The sequence below is a fragment of the Nerophis ophidion genome, linkage group LG23 (genome assembly GCF_033978795.1).
Source record: "Nerophis ophidion isolate RoL-2023_Sa linkage group LG23, RoL_Noph_v1.0, whole genome shotgun sequence".
NCBI classification, from domain to species: domain Eukaryota; kingdom Metazoa; phylum Chordata; class Actinopteri; order Syngnathiformes; family Syngnathidae; genus Nerophis; species Nerophis ophidion.
Genome location: NC_084633.1, coordinates 15868742 through 15894536, shown reverse-complemented (window position 1 = coordinate 15894536; position 25795 = coordinate 15868742). Strand labels below are relative to the sequence as shown.

Genomic DNA, 25795 nt, shown 5'->3' with positions numbered 1-25795 from the left:
TCAAAAATTGTTCTTGTCCGTCATAATGATTGTGAACGGTAGGCAAAATTCCAAAAAAAAGAAAAAAACTGCAGTTCCAGGGTCAAATAATAGTCGACTATGTACCTGTGTCGCTTTGCCCACCGGAGTCTCGCCTGAACTCGGTTTTGCTGGCACCCTGGCTTCGGTGTCTGTGCTTTGAGCTGGAGGGCGAGACCTCCTTGTCCCGGTGACGCGTCCCCGAGAGGTTCTTTTTACCCTGGCTCTTCTGTTTAAGCTGCGCCGCCTCGGAGGTGGACAGCTTGGAGCCAGGAGCGCTTGGAGTGTCTCCTTTTCTGCAACCTTGCGCTTTCATCTGTCACGGCACAAACAAAGGGGACACTGAGACCCGGTTAAAGCATCAGAGAACCGTTTCTTTGTGGCGGGCGGGAAGATTACGTTTTTAGGGACCGAATGTCCCTTTGGGACAGAGGACCCTATTGTATTTCTAAGGTTTTGTTATTATTATACCGCCGCCTCTTTGAGCTGTAATTTGACCCCATTAACATGCTTCAAAACTCACCAAATTTTACACACACAACAGGACTGGCAAAAATTGCGATCTAATCAAAAAACAAAACCCAAAACTCAAAATTGCGCTCTAGCGCCCCCTAGGAAAAAAACAGACACAACTGCTTGTAACTTCCATTAGGAATGTCGTAGAGACATGAAGCAAAACACTCTATGTAGGTCTGACTTAGACCTAGATTTCATTCATTGACCTCCTTCAGCAAAACTCAACAAGAAGTTGGCAAAAACCCCTTCAAAACAAAAGTTTCCTAAAAAATTTAATTTTTGCCTTTTTGAGCTGTAATTTGACCCCCTTAAAATGCTTCAAAACTCACCAAACTGGACACACACATCAGGACTGGCAAAAATTGCTATCTAATAAAAAAAAGAAAAAAAAACAAAACTAAAAATTGCGCTGTAGCGCCCCCTAGGAATAAAAAACAGACAAAACTGCTCCTAGGAAGAAAACACAGACAAAACTGCTTGTAACTTCCATTAGGAATGTCGTAAAGACATGAAGCAAAAAACTCTATGTAGGTCTGACTTAGACCTACATTTCATTCATTGACCTCCTTCAGCAAAACTCAACAAGAAGTTGGCAAAAACTCCTTCAAAACAAAAGTTTCCTAAAAAATGTCAGTTTTGCCTCTTTGAGCTGTAATTTGACCCCCTTAACATGCTTCAAAACACACCAAATTTTACACACACAACAGGACTGGCGAAAATTGAGATCTAATAAAAAAAATTAAAAAAAAACTCAAAATTGCGCTCCAGCGCCCCCTAGGAATATAAAACAGACACAACTGCTCCTAGGAAGAAAACACAGACAAAACTGCTTGTAGCTTCCGTTAGGAATGTCGTAGAGACATGAAGCAAAAAACTCTATGTAGGTCTGACTTAGACCTAGATTTCATTCATTGACCTCCTTCAGCAAAACTCAACAAGAAGTTGGCAAAAACCCCTTCAAAACAAAAGTTTCCTAAAAAAAATAATTTTTGCCTCTTTGAGCTGTAATTTGACCCCCTTAACATGCTTCAAAACTCACCAAACTGGACACACACATTAGTACTGGCAAAAATTGCTATCTAATAAAAAAAAAAAAACCAAAACTCAAAATTGTGCTCTAGCGCCCCCTAGGAATATAAAACAGACACAACTGCTCCTAGGAAGAAAACACAGACAAAACTGCTTGTAACTTCCATTAGGAATGTCGTAGAGACATGAAGCAAAAAACTCTATGTAGGTCTGACTTAGACGTAGGTTTCATTCATTGACCTCCTTCAGCAAAACTCAACAGGAAGTTGGCAAAAACCCCTTCAAAACAAAAGTTTCCTAAAAAATGTCAGTTTTGCCTCTTTGAGCTGTAATTTGACCCCCTTAACATGCTTCAAAACACACCAAATTTTACACACACAACAGGACTGGCGAAAATTGCGATCTAATCAAAAAACCAAAACCCAAAACTAAAAATTGCGATCTAGCGCCCCCTAGGAAAAAAACAGACAAAACTGCTTGTAACTTCCGTTAGGAATGTCGTAGAGACATAAAACAAAAATCTCTATGTAGGTCTGACTTAGACCTAGGTTTCATTAATTGACCTCCTTCAGCAAAACTCAACAGAAAGTTGGCAAAAACCCCTTTAAAACAAATTTTTCCTAAAATATTTAATTTTTGCCTCTTTGAGCTGTAATTTGACCCCCTTAAAATGCTTCAAAACACACCAAACTGGACACACACATCAGGACTGGCAAAAATTGAGATCTAATAAAATAAAATAAAAAAAAACTCAAAATTGCGCTCTAGCGCCCCCTAGGAATAAAAAACTGACAAAACTGCTCCTAGGAAGAAAACACAGACAAAACTGCTTGTAACTTCCGTTAGGAATGTAGTAGAGACATGAAACAAAAAACTCTATGTAGGTCTGACTTAGACCTAGATTTCATTCATTGACCTCCTTCAGCAAAACTCAACAGGAAGTTGGCAAAAACCCCTTCAAAACAAGTTTCCTAAAAAATGTCAGTTTTGCCTCTTTGAGCTGTAATTTGACCCCCTTAACATGCTTCAAAACTCACCAAACTGGACACACACATCAGGACTGGCAAAAATTGCTATCTAATAAAAAATAAAAAATAAAAAAAAATAAAAATTGCGCTGTAGCTCCCCCAAGGAATATAAAACAGACAAAACTGCTCCTAGGAAGAAAACAGACAAAACTGCTTGTAACTTCCATTAGGAATGTCGTAGAGACATGAAGCAAAAAACTCTATGTAGGTCTGACTTAGACCTAGATTTCATTCATTGACCTCCTTCAGCAAAACTCAACAAGAAGTTGGCAAAAACCCCTTCAAAACAAAAGTTTCCTAAAAAATTTAATTTTTGCCTCTATGAGCTGTAATTTGACCCCCTTAAAATGCTTCAAAACTCACCAAACTGGACACACACATCAGGACTGGCAAAAATTGCTATCTAAAAAAAACAAACAAACCCCAAAACTCAAAATTGTGCTCTAGCGCCCCCTAGGAATATAAAAGAGACAAAACTGCTCCTAGGAAGAAAAAACAGACAAAACTGATTGTAACTTCCATTAGGAATGTCGTAGAGACATGAAGCAAAAAACTCTATGTAGGTCTAACTTAGACCTAGATTTCATTCATTGACCTCCTTCAGCAAAACTCAACAGGAAGTTGGCAAAAACCCCTTCAAAACAAAAGTTTCCTAAAAAATGTCAGTTTTGCCTCTTTGAGCTGTAATTTGACCCCCTTAAAATGCTTCAAAACTCACCAAACTGGACACACACATCAGGACTGGCAAAAATTGAGATCTAATAATAATAATTAAAAAAAAAAACAACTCAAAATTGAGCTCTAGCGCCCCCTAGGAATATAAAACAGACAAAACTGCTCCTAGGAAGAAAACACGGACAAAACTGCTTGTAACTTCCGTTAGGAATGTAGTAGAGACATGAAACAAAAAACTCTATGTAGGTCTGACTTAGACCTACATTTCAGTCATTTACATCCTTCAGCAAAACTCAACAGGAATTTGGCAAAAACCCCTTCAAAACAAAAGTTTCCTAAAAAATTTAATTTTTGCCTCTTTGAGCTGTAATTTGACCCCCTTAAAATGCTTCAAAACTCACCAAACTGGACACACACATCAGGACTGGCAAAAATTGAGATCTAATAAAAAATAAAAAATAAACTCAAAATTGTGCTCTAGCGCCCCCTAGGAATATAAAACAGACACAACTGCTCCTAGGAAGAAAAAACAGACAAAACTGCTTGTAACTTCCGGTGAGAATGTCATAGAGACATGAAATAAAAACCTCTATGTAGGTCTCACTCAGACCTACATTTCAGTCATTTACATCCTTCAGCAAAAATCAACAGGAAGTTGGAAATTGCCCCTTCAAAACAAAGGTTTTGTAAAAACCCGTCACCTTTTTTCAACCATTATCTCCTCTGAGCGCGTCTGTTGTGTCAGCTTCAAATTAGCACAGGAAAGAGATTGAACCCTTCTAATTAAAAGTTGCGGAAATATTTTTTTCTAACTGCTCCGGTTTTGATTTTACGAGCCTTCAAAGAACTTCTGCGCTGCTGCCGTCTCCCAAACGGCCGCTTAAAAGCAGGAAGCACCAGCGTGACCACACAATGCAGAGAAGGTAGGTACTGTGCGGGTAAAGATATGTTGACTGGGAGAAAGAAGGAGGCACCATTTTGACTCCAGGATACAGAGAAGGTAGGTAATGTGCGGGTAAAGATATGTGGACTGGGTGATGGCAGGAAGCACCAGTGTGTATGGGTGAAAGAAGGAAGCACCAGTGTGACCCCAGGATGCAGGGAAGGTAGGTAATGTGCAGGTTAAACTATGTTGAATGGGTACAGGCAGGAAACACCAGCAAAAGTCAGTCCAGTCCATCGCTGCTTGCAGCTTCAATTTTTTTTTTGGATTTTTGAATCAAATGGGTTGTATCTAATTAGAGACAATGTCACATTTCAAACACAGGATGTTTAATATCCGGTTTCTTAAATGGTGGATGGACAAGGGGATCTTGACCTGTGTGCCGCTGACTTGCTCAAAGGCTCGACTGGACGTCCTCTTCTTCCTTCTCTGGTTGTCTCCGCCTAACTCCTCAGGCGTCAGAGAATGCCTGTCAGTCAAAAAAAAAGGGCAATGAATACATTAAAGAATCCCTATGGGATTCAATCACTTTTATACATACAGTCGTGGTCAAAAGTTTACGTACACTTGTAAAGAACATAATGTCATGGCTGTCTTGAGTTTCCAATCATTTCCACAACTCTTTATGTTTTTGGGATAGAGTGACTGGAGCACACACTTGGTCCAAAAAACATTCATGAAGTTTGGTTCTTTTATGAATTTATTATGGGTCTACTGCAGGGGTAGGGAACCTACGGCTCTAGAGCCAGATGTGGTTTTCTACCGCACCTGTTCAAGAAGTTGCCTTAAGAGTAAGAAATAATTTATTTATTATTGGTTAGTGTAGGGCTAGACCTCTTGGGGGTTCTTCAACAAGGGGCCTTTTACACACCTGTCGCTGATTTCGAGAACACCCCGCTTCGCTGCAGACCCGCAGGCCACGCCCCCTCCTAAGTTAGCTTCAGAATAACAACGTTATTACAAAGAATAAGAGACCTATTATACTCTAGAAATGTTGGTCTTGATTAAAAATGCACTTTTTTAGTTGTGTTCAGTGTTAAAAATATATTATATGGCTCTTATGTAAATACATTTTAAAATATTTGGCTTCTTGGCTCTCTCAGCCAAAAAAATATTTGGCTTCTTGGCTCTCTCAGCCAAAAAGGTTCCCGACCCCTGGTCTACTGCATACTTGCCAACCTTGAGACCTCCGATTTCGGGAGGTGGGGGGCGTGTTTGGGGGCGTGGTTAAGAGTCAAGTATTTCATATACATATATGTATATATATATATATATATATATATATATATAAATAAAAGAAATACTTGAATGTCAGTGTTAATTTTTTTTACACATATACACACACATAACACTCATCTACTCATTGTTGATTTAAGGGTTGAATTGTCCATCCTTGTTCTATTCTCTGTCACTATTTTTCTAACCATATGCATGTACAGTAGATGGCAGTATTAAATGATGAATAAATAAATGGGTTGTACTTGTATAGCGCTTTTCTACCTTCAAGGTACTCAAAGCGCTTTTGACACTACTTCCACATTTACCCTTTTACTTGTTTCTCACCATTTTTGTAAGGGGCGCCGGAAGTTAGCGGACCCGTCAGCGATCCAGTTCTGTCTCCTTGTAATGTTTGTCTGCTCTTGAATGGGATTGTGCTGAAAATTTTTATTTCCCCTCGGGGATTATTAAAGTGTTTCTGATTCTTAAAGGCCTACTGAAATGAGATTTTCTTATTTAAACGGGGATAGCAGGTCCATTCTATGTGTCATACTTGATCATTTCGCGATATTGCCATATTTTTGCTGAAAGGATTTAGTAGAGAACATCGACGATAAAGTTCGCAACTTTTTGGTGCTGATAAAAAAGCTTTGCCTGTACCGGAAGTAGCAGACGATGTGCGCGTGACGTCACGGGTTGTGGAGCTCTTCACATCTGAACATTGTTTACAATCATGGCCACCAGCAGCGAGAGCGATTCGGACCGAGAAAGCGACGATTTCCCCATTAATTTGAGCGAGGATGAAAGATTTGTGGATGGGGAAAGTGAGAGTGAAGGACTAGAAGAAGAAAAAAAAGACTATACAGTTAGAGCGATTCAAATGTTATTAGACAAATTTACTAGGATCATTCTGGAAAATCCCTTATCTGCTTATTGTATTACTAGTGTTTTAGTGAGATTATATGGTCGTACCTGTACAACCTGAAAGTCGGCCCCGCACCTTTCTTCAGCACCAGTCGACGGGTGGTGGCGATGCCCATCTCTGCCCTTCGCAACAGACCCTCTTCAAAACACGATCTTTCGAAATGATCGCTGCATAATACACTGTACTTTGTGTGTGTGGTCCGATCCAACCGTGTTCGTTTGACCGCTCTGTTCCATAGTAAAGCTTCACCGTCATCTTTCGGGAATGTAAACAATGAAACACCGGCTGTGTTTGTGTTGCTAAAGGCGGCCGCAATACACCCCTTCCCACCTACAGCTTTCTTCTTTGACGTCTCCATTATTCATTGAGCAAATTGCAAAATATTCAGCAAGACAGATGTCCAGAATACTGTGGAATTATGTGATGAAAACAGACGACTAATAGCTCGGAAGAAAATGTCCTCTACAATGCGTGACGTCACGCGCACGTGTCATCATACCGCGACTTTTTCAGCAGGATACTTTGGCGCGAAATTTAAAATTGCAATTTAGTAAGCTAAAAAGGTCGTATTGGCATGTGTTGCAATGTTAATATTTCATCATTGATATATAAACTATCAGACTGCGTGGTCGCTAGTAGTGGCTTTCAGTAGGCCTTTAAGTCTGTTCTGTTTGACAAGTATAAGCGCTTCAACTTGTGCATTCAAATTAATTGTGATATTTCCAGTTATTAACGGTAGCCACCACTTTGCATGAGCAGAAATGAACAGAACGACTCAAAAAAAAAGCTGCAGAAAAATGCCGACGGAACGCAAAGAAAGGCGTGCAGATAACTGGTCGTACCTGTACAACCTGAAAGTCGGCCCCGCACCTTTCTTCAGCACCAGTCGACGGGTGGTGGCGATGCCCATCTCAGCCCTTCGCAACAGACCCTCTTCGAAACACGATCTTTCGAAATGATCGCTGCATAATACACTGTACTTTGTGTGTGTGGTTCGATCCAACCGTGTTTGCTTGACCGCTCTGTTCCATAGTATAGCTTCACCGTCATCTTTCGGGAATGTAAACAATGAAACACCGGCTGTGTTTGTGTTGCTAAAGGCGGCCGCAATACACCCCTTCCCACCTACAGCTTTCTTCTTTGATGTCTCCATTATTCATTGAACAAAATGCAAAATATTCAGCAAGACAGATGTCCATGATACTGTGGAATTATGCAATGAAAACGGACGACTTATAGCTGGGAATGGTGCTGGAACAAAATGTCCTCTACAATCCGTGACGTCACGCGCACGTGTCATCACACCGAGACGTTTTCAGCAGGATACTTTGGCGCGAAATTTAAAATTGCAATTTAGTAAACTAACCCGGCCGTATTGGCATGTGTTGCAATGTTAATATTTCATCATTGATATATAAACTATCAGACTGCGTGGTCGCTAGTAGTGGGTTTCAGTAGGCCTTTAAGTCTGTTCTGTTTGACAAGTATGAGCGCTTCAACTTGTGCATTCAAATTAATTCTGATATTTCCAGTTATTAACGGTAGCCACCACTTTGCATGAGCAGAAATGAACAGAACGACTCAAAAAAAAAGCTGCAGAAAAATGCCGACGGAACGCAAAGAAAGGCGTGCAGATAACTGGTCGTACCTGTACAACCTGAAGGTCGGCCCCGCACCGTTCTTCAGCACCAGTCGACGGGTGGTGGCGATGCCCATCTCTGCCCTTCGCAACGGACCCTCTTCAAAACACGATCTTTCGAAATGATCGCTGCATAATACACTGTACTTTGTGTGTGTGGTTCGATCCAACCGTGTTCGTTTGACCGCTCTGTTCCATAGTAAAGCTTCACCGTCATCTTTCGGGAATGTAAACAATGAAACACCGGCTGTGTTTGTGTTGCTAAAGGCGGCCGCAATACACCCCATCCCACCTACAGCTTTCTTCTTTGACGTCTCCATTATTCATTGAACAAATTGCAAAATATTCAGCAAGACAGATGTCCGGAATACTGTGGAATTATGCAATGAAAACGGACGACTTATAGCTGGGAACGGTGCTGGAACAAAATGTCCTCTAGATTGCGTGACGTCACGCGCACGAGTCATCATACCGCGACTTTTTCAGCAGGATACTTTGGCGCGAAATTTAAAATTGCAATTTAGTAAACTAACGCGGCCGTATTGGCATGTGTTGCAATGTTAATATTTCATCATTGATATATAAACTATCAGACTGTGTGGTCGCTAGTAGTGGGTTTCAGTAGGCCTTTAAGTCTGTTCTGTTTGACAAGTATGAGCGCTTCAACTTGTGCATTCAAATTAATTCTGATATTTCCAGTTATTAACGGTAGCCACCACTTTGCATGAGCAGAAATGAACAGAACGACTCAAAAAAAAAGCTGCAGAAAAATGCCGACGGAACGCAAAGAAAGGCGTGCAGATAACTGGTCGTACCTGTACAACCTGAAGGTCGGCCCCGCACCGTTCTTCAGCACCAGTCGACGGGTGGTGGCGATGCCCATCTCTGCCCTTCGCAACGGACCCTCTTCAAAACACGATCTTTCGAAATGATCGCTGCATAATACACTGTACTTTGTGTGTGTGGTCCGATCCAACCGTGTTCGCTTGACCGCTCTGTTCCATGGTAAAGCTTCACCGTCATCTTTCGGGAATGTAAACAATGAAACACCGGCTGTGTTTATGTTGCTAAAGGTGGGCGCTATACTCCGCTTCCCACCTACAGCTTTCTTCTTTGATGTCTCCATTATTCATTGAACACATTGCATAAGATTCAGCAACACAGATGTCCTTGATACTGTGGAATTATGCGATGAAAACGGACGACTTATAGCTGGGAATGGTGCTGGAACAAAATGTCCTCTACAATCCGTGACGTCACGCGCACGTGTCATCATACTGAGAAGTTTTCAGCAGGATACTTCGGCGCGAAATTTAAAATTGCAATTTAGTAAACTAACCCGGCCGTATTGGCATGTGTTGCAATGTTAATATTTCATCATTGATATATAAACTATCAGACTGCGTGGTCGCTAGTAGTGGCTTTCAGTAGGCCTTTAAGTCTGTTCTGTTTGACAAGTATGAGCGCTTCAACTTGTGCATTCAAATTAATTGTGATATTTCCAGTTATTAACGGTAGCCACCACTTTGCATGAGCAGAAATGAACAGAACGACTCAAAAAAAAAGCTGCAGAAAAATGCCGACGGAACGCAAAGAAAGGCGTGCAGATAACTGGTCGTACCTGTACAACCTGAAAGTCGGCCCCGCACCTTTCTTCAGCACCAGTCGACAAGTGGTGGCGATGCCCATCTCTGCCCTTCGCAACGGACCCTCTCCAAAACACGATCTTTCGAAATGATCGCTGCATAATACACTGTACTTTGTGTGTGTGGTCCAATCCAACCGTGTTCGCTTGACCGCTCTGTTCCATAGTAAAGCTTCACCGTCATCTTTCGGGAATGTAAACAATGAAACACCGGCCACAATACACCGCTTCCCACCTACAGCTTTCTTCTTTGACGTCTCCATTATTCATTGAACAAATTGCAAAATATTCAGCAACACAGGTGTCCAGAATACTGTGAAATTATGCGATGAAAACAGACGACTAATAGCTGGGAACGGTGCTGGAACAAAATGTCCTCTACAATCCGTGACGTCACGCGCACGTGTCATCATACTGAGAAGTTTTCAGCAGGATACTTCGGCGCGAAATTTAAAATTGCAATTTAGTAAACTAAAAAGGCCGTATGAGCGCTTCAACTTGTGCATTCAAATTAATTGTGATATTTCCAGTTATTAACGGTAGCCACCACTTTGCATGAGCAGAAATGAACAGAACGACTCAAAAAAAAAGCTGCAGAAAAATGCAGACGGGACGCAAAGAAAGGCGTGCAGATAAGTGATCGACCCTTACTTGACTTTCCTCTGTCCCTCCGAGCTCGTAGTTAGTGTAGTGGGCTTCCTCTTCCTCGGTCGTCCCGGGCCTCTTCTCGCCGGGCTTCGAGGCGTCTCCTCTTTCCTGCGTGAACATCAACAGCGGTTTTGGAATAAAAAAAAAAAGACAATTTGATGGGCGGGTGTCACTCACTGGTGATCGTGTTTCCTCTGCAGCTTGACCAGCTCCCTCTGCTTCTCCTTGTAGTGACGCTGAAGCTCTGCCAGCTTCACACGCATCTCCAGCTCCGGAGCGTCCATCGTTTCCATGCTACCTTTGGCTTGGCACACCTGGTGGTTGATCGGTCGGGATTTTAACATGTTTCCCACCGACCTTTGCTTTGAGCGAAGAAGAGTAATGAAAACACTGCTCTCACCGGCTCGTTTCGGGGAGTCCAACTGCATTTTCGACGCAAATTGAAGGTCTTTCGTGCTGGGAATTGTCGACCGGCGCACAGACCGCTGCCTTCCTGTGAGTTTGTCTCCAGCGATCGGGCTGTGGCAAGCGTTGCAAGGCTGCGCAGGTCGAACATCAGCAACTCTTCTTCTGTTATAGAAGAGAAGAAACCGTGAGGAAACTGATCAAAACGTTATTTTTTACTAGGTACACTATATTGGCAAAAGTATTTGGCCACCTGCCTTGACTCACATATGAACTTGAAGTGCTATCCCATTCCTAACCCATATGGTTCACTATGGCAGTGTTTTTCAACCACTGTGCCGCGGCACACTAGTGTGGCGTGAGTTACAGTTTGGTGTGCAGTGAGGGATGGGGCGGTTTAGCTCGGTTGGTAGAGCGGCCGTGCCAGCAACTTGAGGGTTGCAGGTTCGATTCCCGCTTCCGCCATCCTAGTCACTGCCGTTGTGTCCTTGGGCAAGACACTTTACCCACCTGCTCCCAGTGCCACCCACACTGGTTTAAATGTAACTTAGATATTGGGTTTCACTATGTAAAGCGCTTTGAGTTACTAGAGAAAAGCGCTATATAAATATAATTCACTTCACTTCACAGATGATCTATCCATCCATCCATCCGAGGTCGGGTCGCGGGGGCAGCAGCCTAAGCAGGGAAACCAAGACTTCCCTCTCCCCAGCCACTTCGTCTAGCTCTTCCCGGGGGATCCCGAGGCGTTCCCAGGCCAGCCGGGAGACATAGTCTTCCCAACGTGTCCTGGGTCTTCCCCATGGCCTCCTACCGGTTGGACGTGCCCTAAACACCTCCCTCGGGAGGCGTTCGGGTGGCATCCTGACCAGATGCCCGAACCACCTCATCTGGCTCCTCTCCATGTGGAGGAGCAGCGGTTTTACTTTGAGTTCCTCCCGGATGGCAGAGCTTCTCACCCTATCTCTAAGGGAGAGCCAGGAAACTCATTTCGGCCGCTTGTACCCGTGATCTTATCCTTTCGGTCATGACCCAAAGCTCATGACCATAGGTGAGGATGGGAACGTAGATCGACCGGTAAAATGAGAGCTTTGCCTTCCGGCTCAGCTCCTTCTTCACCACAACGGATCGGTACAACGTCCGCATTACTGAAGACGCCGCACCGATCCGCCTGTCGATCTCACCATCCACTCGTGAACAAGACTCCTATGTACTTGAACTCCTCCACTTGGGGCAGGGTCTCCTCCCCAACCCGGAGATGGCACTCCACCCTTTTCCGGGAGAGAACCATGGACTCGGACTTGGAGGTGCTGATTCTCATTCCGGTCGCTTCACACTCGGCTGCGAACCGATCCAGCGAGAGCTGAAGATCCCGGTCAGATGAAGCCATCAGGACCACATCGTCTGCAAAAATGTTTAAATGTAACTTAGATATTGGGTTTCACTATGTAAAGCGCTTTGAGTCACTAGAGAAAAGGCGCTATATAAATATAATTCACTTCACTTCACAGATGATCTAATTTCACCTATTTGGGGCAAAAAAAAATATTTTTTGCAAATCATAAATTATAGTCTGCAAATGATGTGTTGTTGTTGAGTGTCGGTGTTGCCCAGAGCTCGGCAGAGTAACCGTGTAATTAATACTCTTCCATATCAGTAGGTTGCGGCCGGTTGTTAGGTGCTTTGTAGATTTCGGATACAGCGGGAGGCAGCGTGCAGGTAAAAATTTATTTAATGCTTAAACAAAAAAAGGTAAATTCCCCAAAGAAAAGACATTGAAGCTTAGGGAAGGCTATGCCGAACGAAACTAAAACTGAACTGGCTACAAAGTAAACAAAAACAGAACGCTGGACGACAGCAAAGACTTACTGTGGAGTGAAGTGAAGTGAATTATATTTATATAGCGCTTTTCTCAAGTGACTCAAAGCGCTTTACATAGTGACACCCAATATCTAAGTTACATTTAAACCAGTGTGGGTGGCACTGGGAGCAGGTGGGTAAAGTGTCTTGCCCAAGGACACAACGGCAGTAACTAGGATGGGACAAGCGGGAATCGAACCTGCAACCCTCAAGTTGCTGACACGGCCACTCTACCAACTGAGCTATGCCGCCCCAAAGCAAAGATGGAGTACACAATGTACATCCGAACATGAAGTGACGTGAATTATATTTATATAGCGCTTTTCTCTAGTGACTCAAAGCGCTTTACATAGTGAAACCCAATATCTAAGTTACATTTAAACCAGTGTGGGTGGCATTTAAAGTGTCTTGCCCAAGGACACAAACGGCAGTGACTAGGGTGGCGGAAGCGGGAATCGAACCTGCAACCCCTCAAGTCGCTGGCACGGCCGCTCTACCAACCGAGCTATGCCGCCCAACAATTGGCTTCTTTCCACCAGGACAATATCCTTCTTCGTTTCCCCACAAAGAAGGATACAAACAAAATAGATGCGGGAAATATTGCTACAGGAAAAAAAAAAAAAAGAGAAAAAGCTACCAAAATAGGAGCGCAAGACAAGTACTAAAACAGTACACACAGGAAAATAGCAAAAAAAAAACTCCGAATAAATCAGGGCGTGATGTGACAGGTGGTGACAGTACACCTACTTTGAGACAAGAGCTATAGAGATACATGCTTGGTTTTGGTTTAAAGTCCTATCCAACAATTGCGACAACGACTTTTTATCGTCAACTGAGTTTCGTTTTTAATGACTTCTGCCGGTGGTGTGCCGCCGCATTTTTTTCAACGCAAAAAAATGTGCCTTGGCTCAAAAAAGGTTGAAAAACACTGCACTGTGATGTCTGTCATGTCTTCTGATCATGTTTTGTTTAGTTGTGTTCTTTTTTGCTTAAGACTCCATCGTTTCCTGTTTTTTTTGGTTTCCATGACTATCCATTAGTTTTCACCTGTCCTCATATCACGCACCTGTCTCACGTTTTGCAAACCCCAAAGAACGTGGACTTTGTTGTTCCAGAAGGCAAAGGAAAGTTGGCGCGGGCAAGGTATGAAAGTAAAGACATATTTTATTTTAACACTAACAGACAACAAAAATGGAAGCAAACAAAAGGCGCGCACAATGGCGGAGAACAAACTTGACTAATGAAACAAACCTTGCACAAAGGCAGAAACTACGAACAATAAACAAAAACTCACTTGGCATTGAACTATGAAATTGAGCGGCGTGAATCGTAAACATGGCATGACGTGAGTACATTTAAAGTCGCCCGCTGACTTCCTGGCAAATCTCGCTTTAAATAATAGACATGATTAGGTGACAGGTGTGCGTTTGCAAAACGTGAGACAGGTGCGTGACATGAGGACAGGTGAAAACTAATGGGTAGTCCATCCATCCATCCATCCATTTTCTACCGCTTATTCCCTTGCGGGGGCGCTGGCGCCTATCTCAGCTACAATCGGGCGGAAGGCGGGGTACACCCGGGACAAGTCGCCACCTCATCGCAGGGCTAATGGGTAGTCATGGAAACAAAACAAACGAGGAAGTGCAAAAACAGGAAACAATGGAGTCTTAAGCAAAACAGAACATCCATCCATCCATCCATCTATTTTCTACCGCTTATTTCCCTTTCCGGGTCGCGCGGGGCGCTGGCGCCTATCTCAGAACATAACTAAACAAAACATGATCACAAGACATGACAATGTCAGTCCACCTTTCGCAGCTATTACAGCTTCAACTCTTCTGGGAAGGCTGTCCACAAGGTTGCCGAGTGTGTTTACGGGAATTTTCCACCATTCTTCTAAAAGCGCATTGGCGGGGTCACACACACTCATGCCTGGCTCTCAGTCTCCGTTCTAATTCATCCAAAAGGTCCTCTATAGGGTTCAGGTCAGGACTCTGTGCAGGCCAGTCAAGTTCATCCACACCAGACTCTATCATCGATGTCTTTGATGACCTCGCTTTGTGTACTGCTGCACAGTCATGTTGGAAGAGGAAGGGGCTTGCTCCAAACTGTCCCCGACAAGGTTGGGAGCATGGAATTGTTCAAAATGTTTGGTATCCATAATTCCTCCTCCACCAAATTTCACACAATGCTGTCCTAAATGTAGCGTTCTCCTGGCAACCTCCAAACCCGGACTGGTCCATTAGATTGCCAGATGGAAAAGCGTGATTCCTCACTCCAGAGAAGGCATCTCCACTGCTCTAGAGTCCAGTGGCAACGTGCTTTACAGGACTACATCCAACGCTTTGCATTGGACTTGGTGATGTATGGCTTAGATGCAGCTGCCCGGCCATGGAAACCCATTCCATGAAGTTCTCTGCGTACTGTACCCGGACCTTCCAATTATCCCACCTACAGAGCGCAGAGAGCTTCATGGAATTGGTTTCCATGGCCGAGCAGCCGCATCTAAGTCCAGAGAGAATTACACTTAGACTTCCTTTTATTTTCATTCAAATTTGAACTTTACCGCACAATGCAAAGCGTGGAAAGCAGTGGTGTAAAGCACGTTGCCAATGTACTCTAGAGCAGTGGAGACGCCTTCTCTGGAGTAATGAATCACGTTTTTCCAACATTTCAGACTGCATTGTCGTTACATCTGTAAGTGCAAGTTAAAGCTCTACTATGCAAAGCGAAAGCCATTTATCAACAACATCCATAATTCCTCCTCCACCAAATTTCACACTCAGTGTGAAACATGACTGTGCACCAGTGCACAAAGCAAGGTCCATAAATACATAGATGACAGAGTCTGGTGTGAATGACCTTGACTGGCCTGCACAGAGTCCTAACCAGAAAAAATGACTATGCAAAATTGCACAAATCTGCTGCTATTTCAAAAGTATTTGCACTACTGATGAAACACTCATTGTTTACAGCCATATCCTATCTAAAAAAACAACAGGAACTATATATATTGTCACATTGCACTTTACTGTTGTGTTTTCTTTTCTTTTTGTCTACCCATGGGAGAGTGCGAAACAAAATTTCGATTCCTTTGTATGTCTTTACATGTAAAGAAATTGACAAATAAAGCTGACTTGACTTGAACTCCATACACCTTTGGGTTTGAATTAGAACAGAGACTGAGAGCCAGGCTTTCTCCACCAACATCGGTGTGTGACCTCACCAATGCGCTTTTGGAAGAATGGTGGAAAATTTCCTACAAACACACTCTGCAACCTTGTGGACAGCCTTCCCAGGAGAGTTGAAGCTGTAATAGCTGCAAAAGGTGGATCGACATCATATTGAACCCTATGGGTTAGGAATGGGATGGCACTTCAAGTTCATATGTGAGTCAAGGCAGGTGGCCAAATACTTTTGGCAATAAAGTGTATATTACTGTTCATCACAATTAAATATTTGGCATATTAATGATAATAGAACCAGTTAGCGGCTTATTGCGAGGTTTGTTCTCCCGGGACGCAAACGGACTATTCAGGACAGGACTTGAAGGTAGGAACATATTTTTTTCCCAAATAACACTCAATCGTTGTTCTTAAACTGTTTGACTATTTGCTCACGCAGTTGCGGACAAAGGGGTGTACCTCGTTCCATCCTTTCTTGTGAAAGACTGAGCAGTTTTTGGCACCCACCTGTTCCCAATTAGCCTGCACACCTGTGGGATGTACCAAATAAGTGTTTGATGAGCATTCCTCAACTTTATCAGTATGTATTTCCATCTTCTTGTGTTGCTGGCATCATATTCTAAAGTTAATGATTATTTGCAAAAAAAAAAAATGTTTATCAGTTTGAACATTACATATTCAATTGAATATGGGTTGAAAATGATTTGCAAATCATTGTATTCCGTTTATATTTACATGTAACACAATTTCCCAACTCATATGGAAACAGGGTTTGTATTTAATGCAGCGTTTTTCAACTTTTTTTTGGAGCAAACGCATTTTTTTGTGTTGAAAAAAATCCAGAGGCACACCACCAGCAGAAATCATTAAAAAAACTAAACTCAGTTGCCAACAAAAAGTCGTAGTCGCACTTGTTGCATATGACTTTAAACCAGTGGTTCTTAACTTGGGTTCGGTGAGTCAGCCTCATGGGTTCGGTCCAAACACACCCGACTCATCGTGTAAATACAAATTTCTCCGTATCGGCGTATGGCAACAGCTGACTGATTTGCAGGTGTGTAATTTGTTGTGAGTTTATGCACTGTCTTGGTTTTGTTGTTTGAACAAGGTGATGTCAATGCACGGTTCATTTTGTGCACCAGTAAAAAAAATCATGGTAACACTTTAGTATGGGGAACATATTCACCATTAATTAGTTGCTTATTAACATGCAAATTAGTAACATATTGGCTCTTAACTACTCACTATTAAGTACTTATTTATGCCTAATTATTATAACCCTAACGCTCTAACCTTGACCCTAACCCTAACAAAATAACTCAAAATTAAGTCTTTATTACTTAGAATATGTTCCTGTAGTGCAGGGGTCGGGAACCTTTTTGGCTGAGAGAGCCATGAAAGCCAAATATTTCAAAATGTATTTCCGTGAGAGCCATATCATATTATTTAACACTGAATACAACTAAATGTGTGCATTTTTAAGTAAGACCAACATTTTTAGAGTATAATAAGTCTCTTATTCTTTTTAATAACATTGTCATTCTGAAGTTAACCAATAATAAATCAAATGTCATGTTTTTGTTTGGTCATGTGCTGTTTGTCCTTTGGACTCTTTAAGTCCATGTTTTATCCACTCCCTTGTCTTGTTTCCTTTTGGTATCCTGGAACATTACAAGTTCCTTTCACTAGAACTAAGGGGCCAAGCCCAACCCCTGAAAAACAACCCCCACACCATAATTCCTCCTCCACCAAATTTCACACTCTGCACAATGCAGTCAGAAATGTACTGTTCTCCTGGCAACCTCCAAACCCGGACTCATCCATCAGATTGCCAGATGGAAAAGTGTGATTCATCACTCCAGGGAAAGCGTCTCCACTGCTCTAGAGTCCAGTGGCGACGTGCTTTTACATCACTGCATCCCACGCTTTGCTTTGGACTTGGTGATGTGTGGCTTAGATCCAGCTGCTCGGCCATGGAAACCCATTCCATGAAGCTCTCTAATTGGAAGGTCACATGAAGTTTGCAGCTCTGTAGCAAACTTTGTTACTCATTTTGTCCATCTGTCTCTGGTGGACAAAATGCCGGCTCACCTGCTTCCCGAGCACTAATCAGAGGCAGTATTTAAGCTCGTCTTTGCCAGTCAGTCGCCCTGGCGTCAATGTGATCTTTTCATGCCTTGCCATAGTTTCGTGCTTCATGCCATGCCAAGTAAGTTTTGTTTGATTTATGTTCATAGTCCGTTTATGCGTTAGCTTTGTTCTTTAGCCCAAGTTGTGTGAGCGATTTTTGTTTGTATTTTTTTTTTTTTTAGTTTAAATTAAATCATGTTTTTACCTAAATGCCATGTCCCGAGTAGTCCGTCTGCCTTCCTGGGAGAACGACCCCCCCCCCCCCCCATTGTGACATAAAATACTTCTTACCATTAATGCGACTTCTTGAACCGGTGCGGTAGAAAACGGATGGATGGATTTAAATGCATGAGAATGTTTTATATTTCAGGACAGGACTTGAAGGTAGGAACATATTTATTTTCCCAAATAACACTCAGCGAAGCACAAAACAAAAACAAAATACCTGAAGGCAAGCCTGCCTACCACACGCGGAAGTTAAGGCAAAAAGTTAGGACGTGAATTGCACTTTGAGAAACGTTGTTCTTAAACTGTTTGACTATTTGCTCACGCAGTTGCGGACAAAGGGGTGTACCTCGCCCCATCCTTTCTTGTGAAAGACTGAGCAGTTTTTGGAAAGCTGTTTTTATACCCAATCATGGCACCCACCTGTTCCCAATTATCCTGCACACCTGTGGGATGTACCAAATAAGTGTTTGATGAGCATTCCTCAACTTTATCAGTATTTATTGCCATCTTCTTGTGTTGCTGGCATCAAATTCTAAAGTTAATGATTATTTGCAAAACAAAACAAAAAAATCAAATATGTTGTCATTGTAGCATATTCAGCTGAAAATGATTTGCGAATCATTGTATTCCGTTTATTTTTTTACATCCAACACAATTTCCCAACTCATATGGAAACGGGGTTTGTACATCACATTGCCACTCGCATAATTCCGCATTTTATGAAAGGATCGGGAAGAAGCAGATCTTATTTCATCCCACATGTTGCATCCGGCGACCATATTCTAACCCAGCTCAGACTGCTCGAGCTGTGTGTTATTGCAGAAAAAAAATACACGCGAAATAAAGGTTCAACAGCCCTGCAGTAAATGAATTTAACGCAGCTTTAAAAATCTGTGCATTTGAAGGGCACCCTTGCATATTTATAGAGGTAATAAATGACCAAAAAAAGCATAAAAGGAGATTGTGCCCGTACTCCAGAGATGCCGGCCATCTGGACCGAGTGTTAAAGTGATTATTCGGTATTGTCAGACAGAGAGGATCAGAGCCTCACATCTTGCACGACATTTTAAAAGTCTAATAAAGCTTCTTGTTTTGGCCCAAACTCTTGTAGAGACTTTGAAAGACATGTGCCACTTCCCAAAGCTGTCAACAGCCTTTGCCTCACGAGAAAAGCCCATCCCCAACTCTGCGGGAATCAGCCGACGGAACCTTAGAAGCGATACCCTGGGAGATATTTAATGCATTTGGGCGTCGTAGTGAACATAAAACATCAATTTGCATGAACGAAATGAAAAAACATGTGGCACAAAACATAAAGCGTTTAAAGACACTGTTAAAAAAAAACAACAATCGGTTTTAATTAGTCGAGGCAATGTTCCGTAGACTGCTGTGAGACGGGGGGGGAGTGGCCAGACAATCGTTGGGTTTCTTTTGTTGTAAAATGTTGTGCATGTTGTAACGACAATCTGCTGTTAATTCATAATAGATACACAATATTTATGAGAATCCGGTGTCCTAATCACTTGGCCCGGTGTATAAAATCAAGCACTTAGGCATGGAGACTGTTTCTACAAACATTTGTGAAAGAATGGGCCGCTCTCAGTGATTTCCAGCGTGGAACTGTCCAAGGCTGCCGCCTGTGCAACAAAGCCAGTTGTGAAATTTCCTTGCTTCTAAATATTCCAAAGTCAACTTTATTATAAGAAAAGTGAAGAGTTTGGGAACAACAGCAACTCAGCCACCAAGTGGTAGGCCACGTAAACTGACAGAGAGGGGTCAGCGCATAGTGCGAAGACTTTCTGCACATTCAGTTGCTACAGAGCTGCAAACTTCATGTGACCTTCCAATTAGAGAGCTTCATGGAATGGGTTTCCATGGCCGAGCAGCTGGATCTAAGCCATACATCACCAAGTCCAATGCAAAGCGTGGGATGCAGTGGTGTAAAAGCACGTCGCCACTGGACTCTAGTGGAGTGGAGACGCTTTCCCCGGAGTGAGGAATAACGCTTTTCCATCTGGCAATCTGATGGATGAGTCCGGGTTTGGATGTTGCCAGGAGAACAGTACATTTCGTGCTGAGTGTGAAATTTGGTGGAGGAGGAATTATGGTGTGGGGTTGTTTTTCAGGGGTTGGGCTTGGCCCCTTAGTTCCAGTGAAAGGAACTTGTAATGTTCCAGGATACCAAAACATTTTGGAAATATTCCATCGGATGGTACTTCAAGGTCATATATGAGTAAAGGCAGGTGGCCAAATACTTTTGGCAATATAGTGTAGTTGCCTAGTGTGGACAAACAGGTCGATAAGATGTAACCCATAACATTTTTTGTGCAAAGTCTTGTTGAAAGGTCTATTTAGGGTAAGGGGCTATGCTTTGATTAGCATTAGGCCCAGGCAAAGTGATAAGGGGTCAGGTCATATGAGCCAGGAAATTGTGTTAGATGTAAATATAAAAGGGATTCAATAATTTGCAAATCATTTTCAACCCATATTCAGTTGATTGCACTACAAAGACAAGATATTTGATGTTCAAACTCATAAACTTTATTTTTTGCAAATAATAATTAACTTAGAATTTCATGGCTGCAACCCGTGCCAAAGTAGTTGGGAAAGGGCATGTTCACCACTGTGTTACATCACCTTTTATTTTAACAACACTCAATAAACGTTTGGGAACTGAGGAAACTAATTGTTGAAGCTTTGAAAGTGGAATTGTTTCCCATTCTTGTTTTATGAAATAAGCAGGGGCGTCAATGAAAAAGACGGCGCTTAGATGGCAGCATATGTTGTTCCAAAACCTGTATGTACCTTTCAGCATTAATGGTGCCTTCACAGATGTGTAAGTTACCCATGTCTTGGGCACTAATGCACCCCCATACCATCACAGACGGTGGCTTTTGAACTTTGCGTCGATAACAGTCTGGATGGTTCGCTTCCCCTTGTCGAATAATTCCAAAAACAATTTGAAATGTGGACTCGTCAGACCACAGATCACTTTTCCACTTTGCATCGGTCCATCTTAGATGATCTCGGGGCCCAGAGAAGCCAACGGCGTTTCTGGATGTTGTTGATAAATGGCTTTCGCTTTGCATAGTAGAGCTTTAACTTGCACTTACAGATGTAACGACAAACTGTATTTAGTGACAGTGGTTTTCTGAAGTGTTCCTGAGCCCATGTGGTGATATCCTTTGAACATTGATGTTGGTTTTTGATACAGTGCCGTTGAGGGAGAGAAGGTCACGGTCATTCAATGTTGGTTTCCGGCCATGCCGCTTACGTGGAGTGATTTCTCCAGATTCTCTGAATCTTTTGATGATATTATGGACCGTAGATGTTGAAATCCCGAAATTTCTTGCAATTGCACTTTGAGAAACGTTGTTCTTAAACTGTTTGACTATTTGCTCACGCAGTTGTGGACAAAGGGGTTTACCTCACCCCATCCTTTCTTGTGAAAGACTGAACAATTTTTGGGAAGCTGTTCTTATACCCAATCATGGCACCCACCTGTCCCCAATTAGCCTTCACACCTGTGGGATGTTACAAATAAGTGTTTGATGAGCATTCCTCAACTTCATCAGTATTTGTTGCCACCTTTCCCAACTTCTTTGTCACGTGTTGCTGGCATCAAATTCTAAAGGTAATGATTATTTGCAAAAAAAAATATATATATATCAAATATGTTGTCTTTGTAGCATATTCAACTGAATTTGGGTTGAAAAGGATTTGCAAATTATTGTATTCTGTTTATATTTACATCTAACACAATTTCCCAACTCATATGGAAACGGGGTTTGTACTTTTTTCTCCCTCTCCCAGGGGCCTTTGCATTGTGAAAGCAGCTTTTTAGGAAATCCCCCCAAAAAATGCCTTTAGCAAAGCAATAAAAAGGAACAGCAAGTAGACGTGCCAAGGATTTCTCTGGGGAGTTTTCACCAGAGGCTCTAGAGACGAACAAGAGACAATTCTAGGAGGGAGCACGAAGCAAAACAGGCTAGCCCTGAAGGGGACGTGGGATCTGGTCTCGGTGGACACACCCAAGAAACGAGGAGTTAATGACAGAAGAATGCGGCATTCTACTGATTGGTGTGTATTAGGGTTGTACGGTATATTAGTATAGTACCGCGATACTAATGAATCAGTTTCGGTACTATACCGCCTCTGCAATCGCCCGTGTCGCAGTCACGTCGAGTCACTACTGGTTTACGAGCAGACGAGCATGTTCGGCGGCACACACAGAGTACTGACAAGCAGAAACAGTGTATAGACTGAAAAGGGAGAACGGACGCATTTGAATCATAATATATGTGACCATAGGTGAAGCATTATATATGTGACCACTCCTTTTAGAGGCGGTCTCAGTGATGTGGACTGCAGAAGTCCTGAATAAATAGAGGGACGCGGGAGCTGAACCTTAGAGCGAAGGACGAGACTGTGACTAAGTGTGCAGCGCCATGCGTTCTCCTCATGAGCTAAATTGAACTCTGTCTCTGCCTGGTTCCTTGCTTCTTGTCTGTTTGGGATTGGGATTGTGCTGAAAATTTTAATTTTCCTGAAGGAACTCTCCTGACGGAATAAATAAAGTACTATCTATCTATCTATCTATCTATGTTTAATAGAGATCATCAGTGTTTGAAACTGACATTGCCCCGGGAGATTTTCGGGAGGGGCACTGAAATTCGGGAGTCTCCCGGGAAAATCGGGAGGGTTAAAGTTAAGTTAATGTTAAAGTACCAATGATTGTCACACACACACTAGGTGTGGCGAAATTATTCTCTGCATCACCCTTCATCACCTCCTGGGAGGTGAGCGGAGCAGTGAGCAGCAGTGATGGCTGCGCCCGGGAATCATTTTTGGTGATTTAACCCCCAATTCCAACCCCTTGATGCTGAGTGCCAAGCAGGGAGGTAATGGCTCCCATTTTTATAGTCTTTGGTATGACTCTGCCGGGGTTTGAACTCACGACCTACCGATCTCAGGGCGGACACTCTAACCACTAGGCTAGCGAGCTAGCGGCTATTGTGTTTTTTTTTTTTTTTTGTTATGAAAAAGGGAGTTTTTTTGGGTTGGTGCACTAATTTTAAGTGTATCTTGAGTTTTTATGTTGATTTAAAAAAATAAAAATAAAATAAAAAAAAATTAAAATAATAATAAAAAATTATTCTGCGGACCAGTGGTTGGGGACCACTGGTCTAGAATGTTCATTATTTTATTTAAGGACTAAATTGCAATAGTAAACATATGTTTAATGTACCCTAAGATTTTTTGTTAAAATAAAGCCAATAATGACATTTTTTGTGGTCTCCTTTATTTCGAAAAGTACCGAAAAGTACTGAAATAATTTTGGTACGCGTACCAGTACCAAAATACTGGTATCAGGACAACACTAGTGTGTAAATTAGTGGTTTTATAGACCAGTGGTTCTCAAATGGGGGGTACTTGAAGGCATGCCAAGGGGTATGTGAGATTTTTGAAAAAATATTCTAAAAAATAGCAACAATTCAAAAATCCTTTATAAATATACTTATTGAATAATACTTCAACAAAATATAATTGTAAGTTCCTAAATTGTGGAAAGAAATGCAACAATGCAATATTCAGTGTTGACAGCTAGATTTTTGTATTGATTTTTTTGTGAAAAAATTTTCAGAATGAAGTTCATGAATCCAGATGGATCTCTATTACAATTCCCAAAGAGGGCACTTTTAGTTGATGATTACTTCTATGTGTAGAAATCTTTATTTTTCAACAAGTTTTTAGTTATTTTAATATCTTTTTTCCCCCCAAATGGTTCAAGAAAGACCACTACAAATGAGCAATACTGTTGTGTTTGTTGTCTTCTCCCTTCCTTCTCTATTGGTTGTCAGTTTTCTTTCCCCAGTCTTTTTGTCCCCAACGAGGCACACCTGTTGCTAATCACTTCCCGGTAGCATTTAAGTGAAGTGAAGTGAATTATATTTATATAGCGCTTTTCTCTAGTGACTCAAAGCGCTTTACATAGTGAAACCCAATATCTAAGTTACATTTAAACCAGTGTGGGTGGCACTGGGAGCAGGCAGGTAAAGTGTCTTGCCCAAGGACACAACGGCAGTGACTAGGATGGCGGAAGTGGGAATCAAACCTGCAACCCTCAAGTTGCTGGCACGGCCGCTCTACCAACCGAGCTATCGCGCCCCTAAAGTGCGTCTTTACCAGCTAGTCCCTGCCGGTTATTGTTCCTGAACTCCGCTCTGACATGTGCTACCTTGATTCAGCTTCCCTGGTATGTTGCCTTCGCATATCCCTGTATTTTGACCTTATTGTGTTTTTGTTTCCTAGCCACCTTGTTTTGAGAAGACTAATTTTGCCACGCTGTGTGCGTCCTGGCCTTTGCTCCGCCAACCTCTGAAAGAGACTACTTTTGTTCAATTTTTTTCATGGTGTGCACTTTTGCCCCATCAACCTTAGTTAACCTTTTGGACTTATTAAGTATTTTCATTTTTTATCGCATACCTTGCCTCCATTCTCTGCATCCTGGGGTCCACCTTTGAACTTAACTCAACAAATACTTTGCATTGTTATACAATTGAATTAAAAGAATGTTCACAGGGGGTAGGTACATCACTGGAAAAAAAGCTCGAGAACCACTGCTATAGACACATGGTTACGTACCTGGGCTTTCCCCACAGTTGTGCCTCTTCTGCTGTAGCTCCAGGTCAGCCACCTCACTCAGAAGCTCCATCCCCTGACAGGGGTTGGGCAGCGACGGGCTTACAGCCGGGGTGCTGAAAGGAAACAAAGGAAACGGGGGTACGTCCGTGCAGAAAGCCGCCGCGATGAGCAGCTCAAGGCTCCAATAGCACGGCACGAGAGCTTTCTGGGATTCGGCGACGACCATTTCAATCCGGCCAGGGGCGTTGGACGTCAAATTCAACGACGCATCGTCGCTGTCCACTTCAGGGGACCGCTCCTCACGTCCCTCGGGAGTGGCAGGGGTAAGCGCACCCAGGCTGCCCAGAACTGGCTCCGGCTCTTCTGACAGGGTGACCTTTGTGACTTGTTCCACTTGGCTCTCCTCGCCCCCAAGGTCATCATCATCATCATCCTCATCTTCCAAAGTGATGACAGCCTCTGGCTTCTCAGGCTCATGTGCAGCAAGGGGGGCCGGACAGGAAGCAGTCTCGCACACCGGGCTATCCACAGAGGGGCAAACCAGCACCTCTTCCTCTGCGGACCCCTGCTCCTTCACCTCTTTCTCTTCTGATACATATTTGGCTGTTGTCTCTGCTGCTCCCTCCACCTCATCGAGGCCTCTTTCCAAAGGGCTGCCCTCGTCTCCCTGTTCCACTTCCTTGGGTGGAAGTGGCTCCGGGGGAGGTCTTACCACCGCTTGGCAGTCCAGAGCCTCCCCCAGGCCGGAGAGTGCCTGGGGGGCATGCTCGGAGGGCTCAGCTTGGATGGCTTCCAGGTCGGCTGGCTCTGCAAGTTTAATATCCTGGGGAGAAGGACCACTCCTGTAACCCAGTGTGATCGCAGAATAGGTGTATCCAGGGGGCAAGTCTAGGGAGAACAAGGTATGCAGTTTGTTTGTTAGTGAACAAAACAGACCAAGGAAGAACTCAGTAACTTTTCCCGCATTTTTAGTCACGGCTTCAATCGAATTCTTGCCAGCAAAACTTTTACTATAAAGTAAAATTAATTTCACTAACCATCAGATGTACTATAAAACA

The 25795-nt window shown here is 42.8% G+C and overlaps 1 protein-coding gene across 1 annotated transcript in view; it reads right to left on the bottom strand.

The window, feature by feature from the left end:
• The window catches only part of LOC133541530 (BAH and coiled-coil domain-containing protein 1), a 260071-nt gene that overhangs the window by 24135 nt on the left and 210141 nt on the right, over positions 1-25795 (bottom strand). Inside the window, exons 11-16 of the mRNA XM_061884982.1 lie at positions 24738-25625; positions 10685-10854; positions 10462-10598; positions 10288-10392; positions 4585-4678; positions 106-334 (exon numbers count right to left, since the gene is read on the bottom strand). Coding sequence (XP_061740966.1) covers positions 106-334; positions 4585-4678; positions 10288-10392; positions 10462-10598; positions 10685-10854; positions 24738-25625 — 1623 coding nt within the window. The remainder of the gene's footprint in view (positions 1-105; positions 335-4584; positions 4679-10287; positions 10393-10461; positions 10599-10684; positions 10855-24737; positions 25626-25795) is intronic.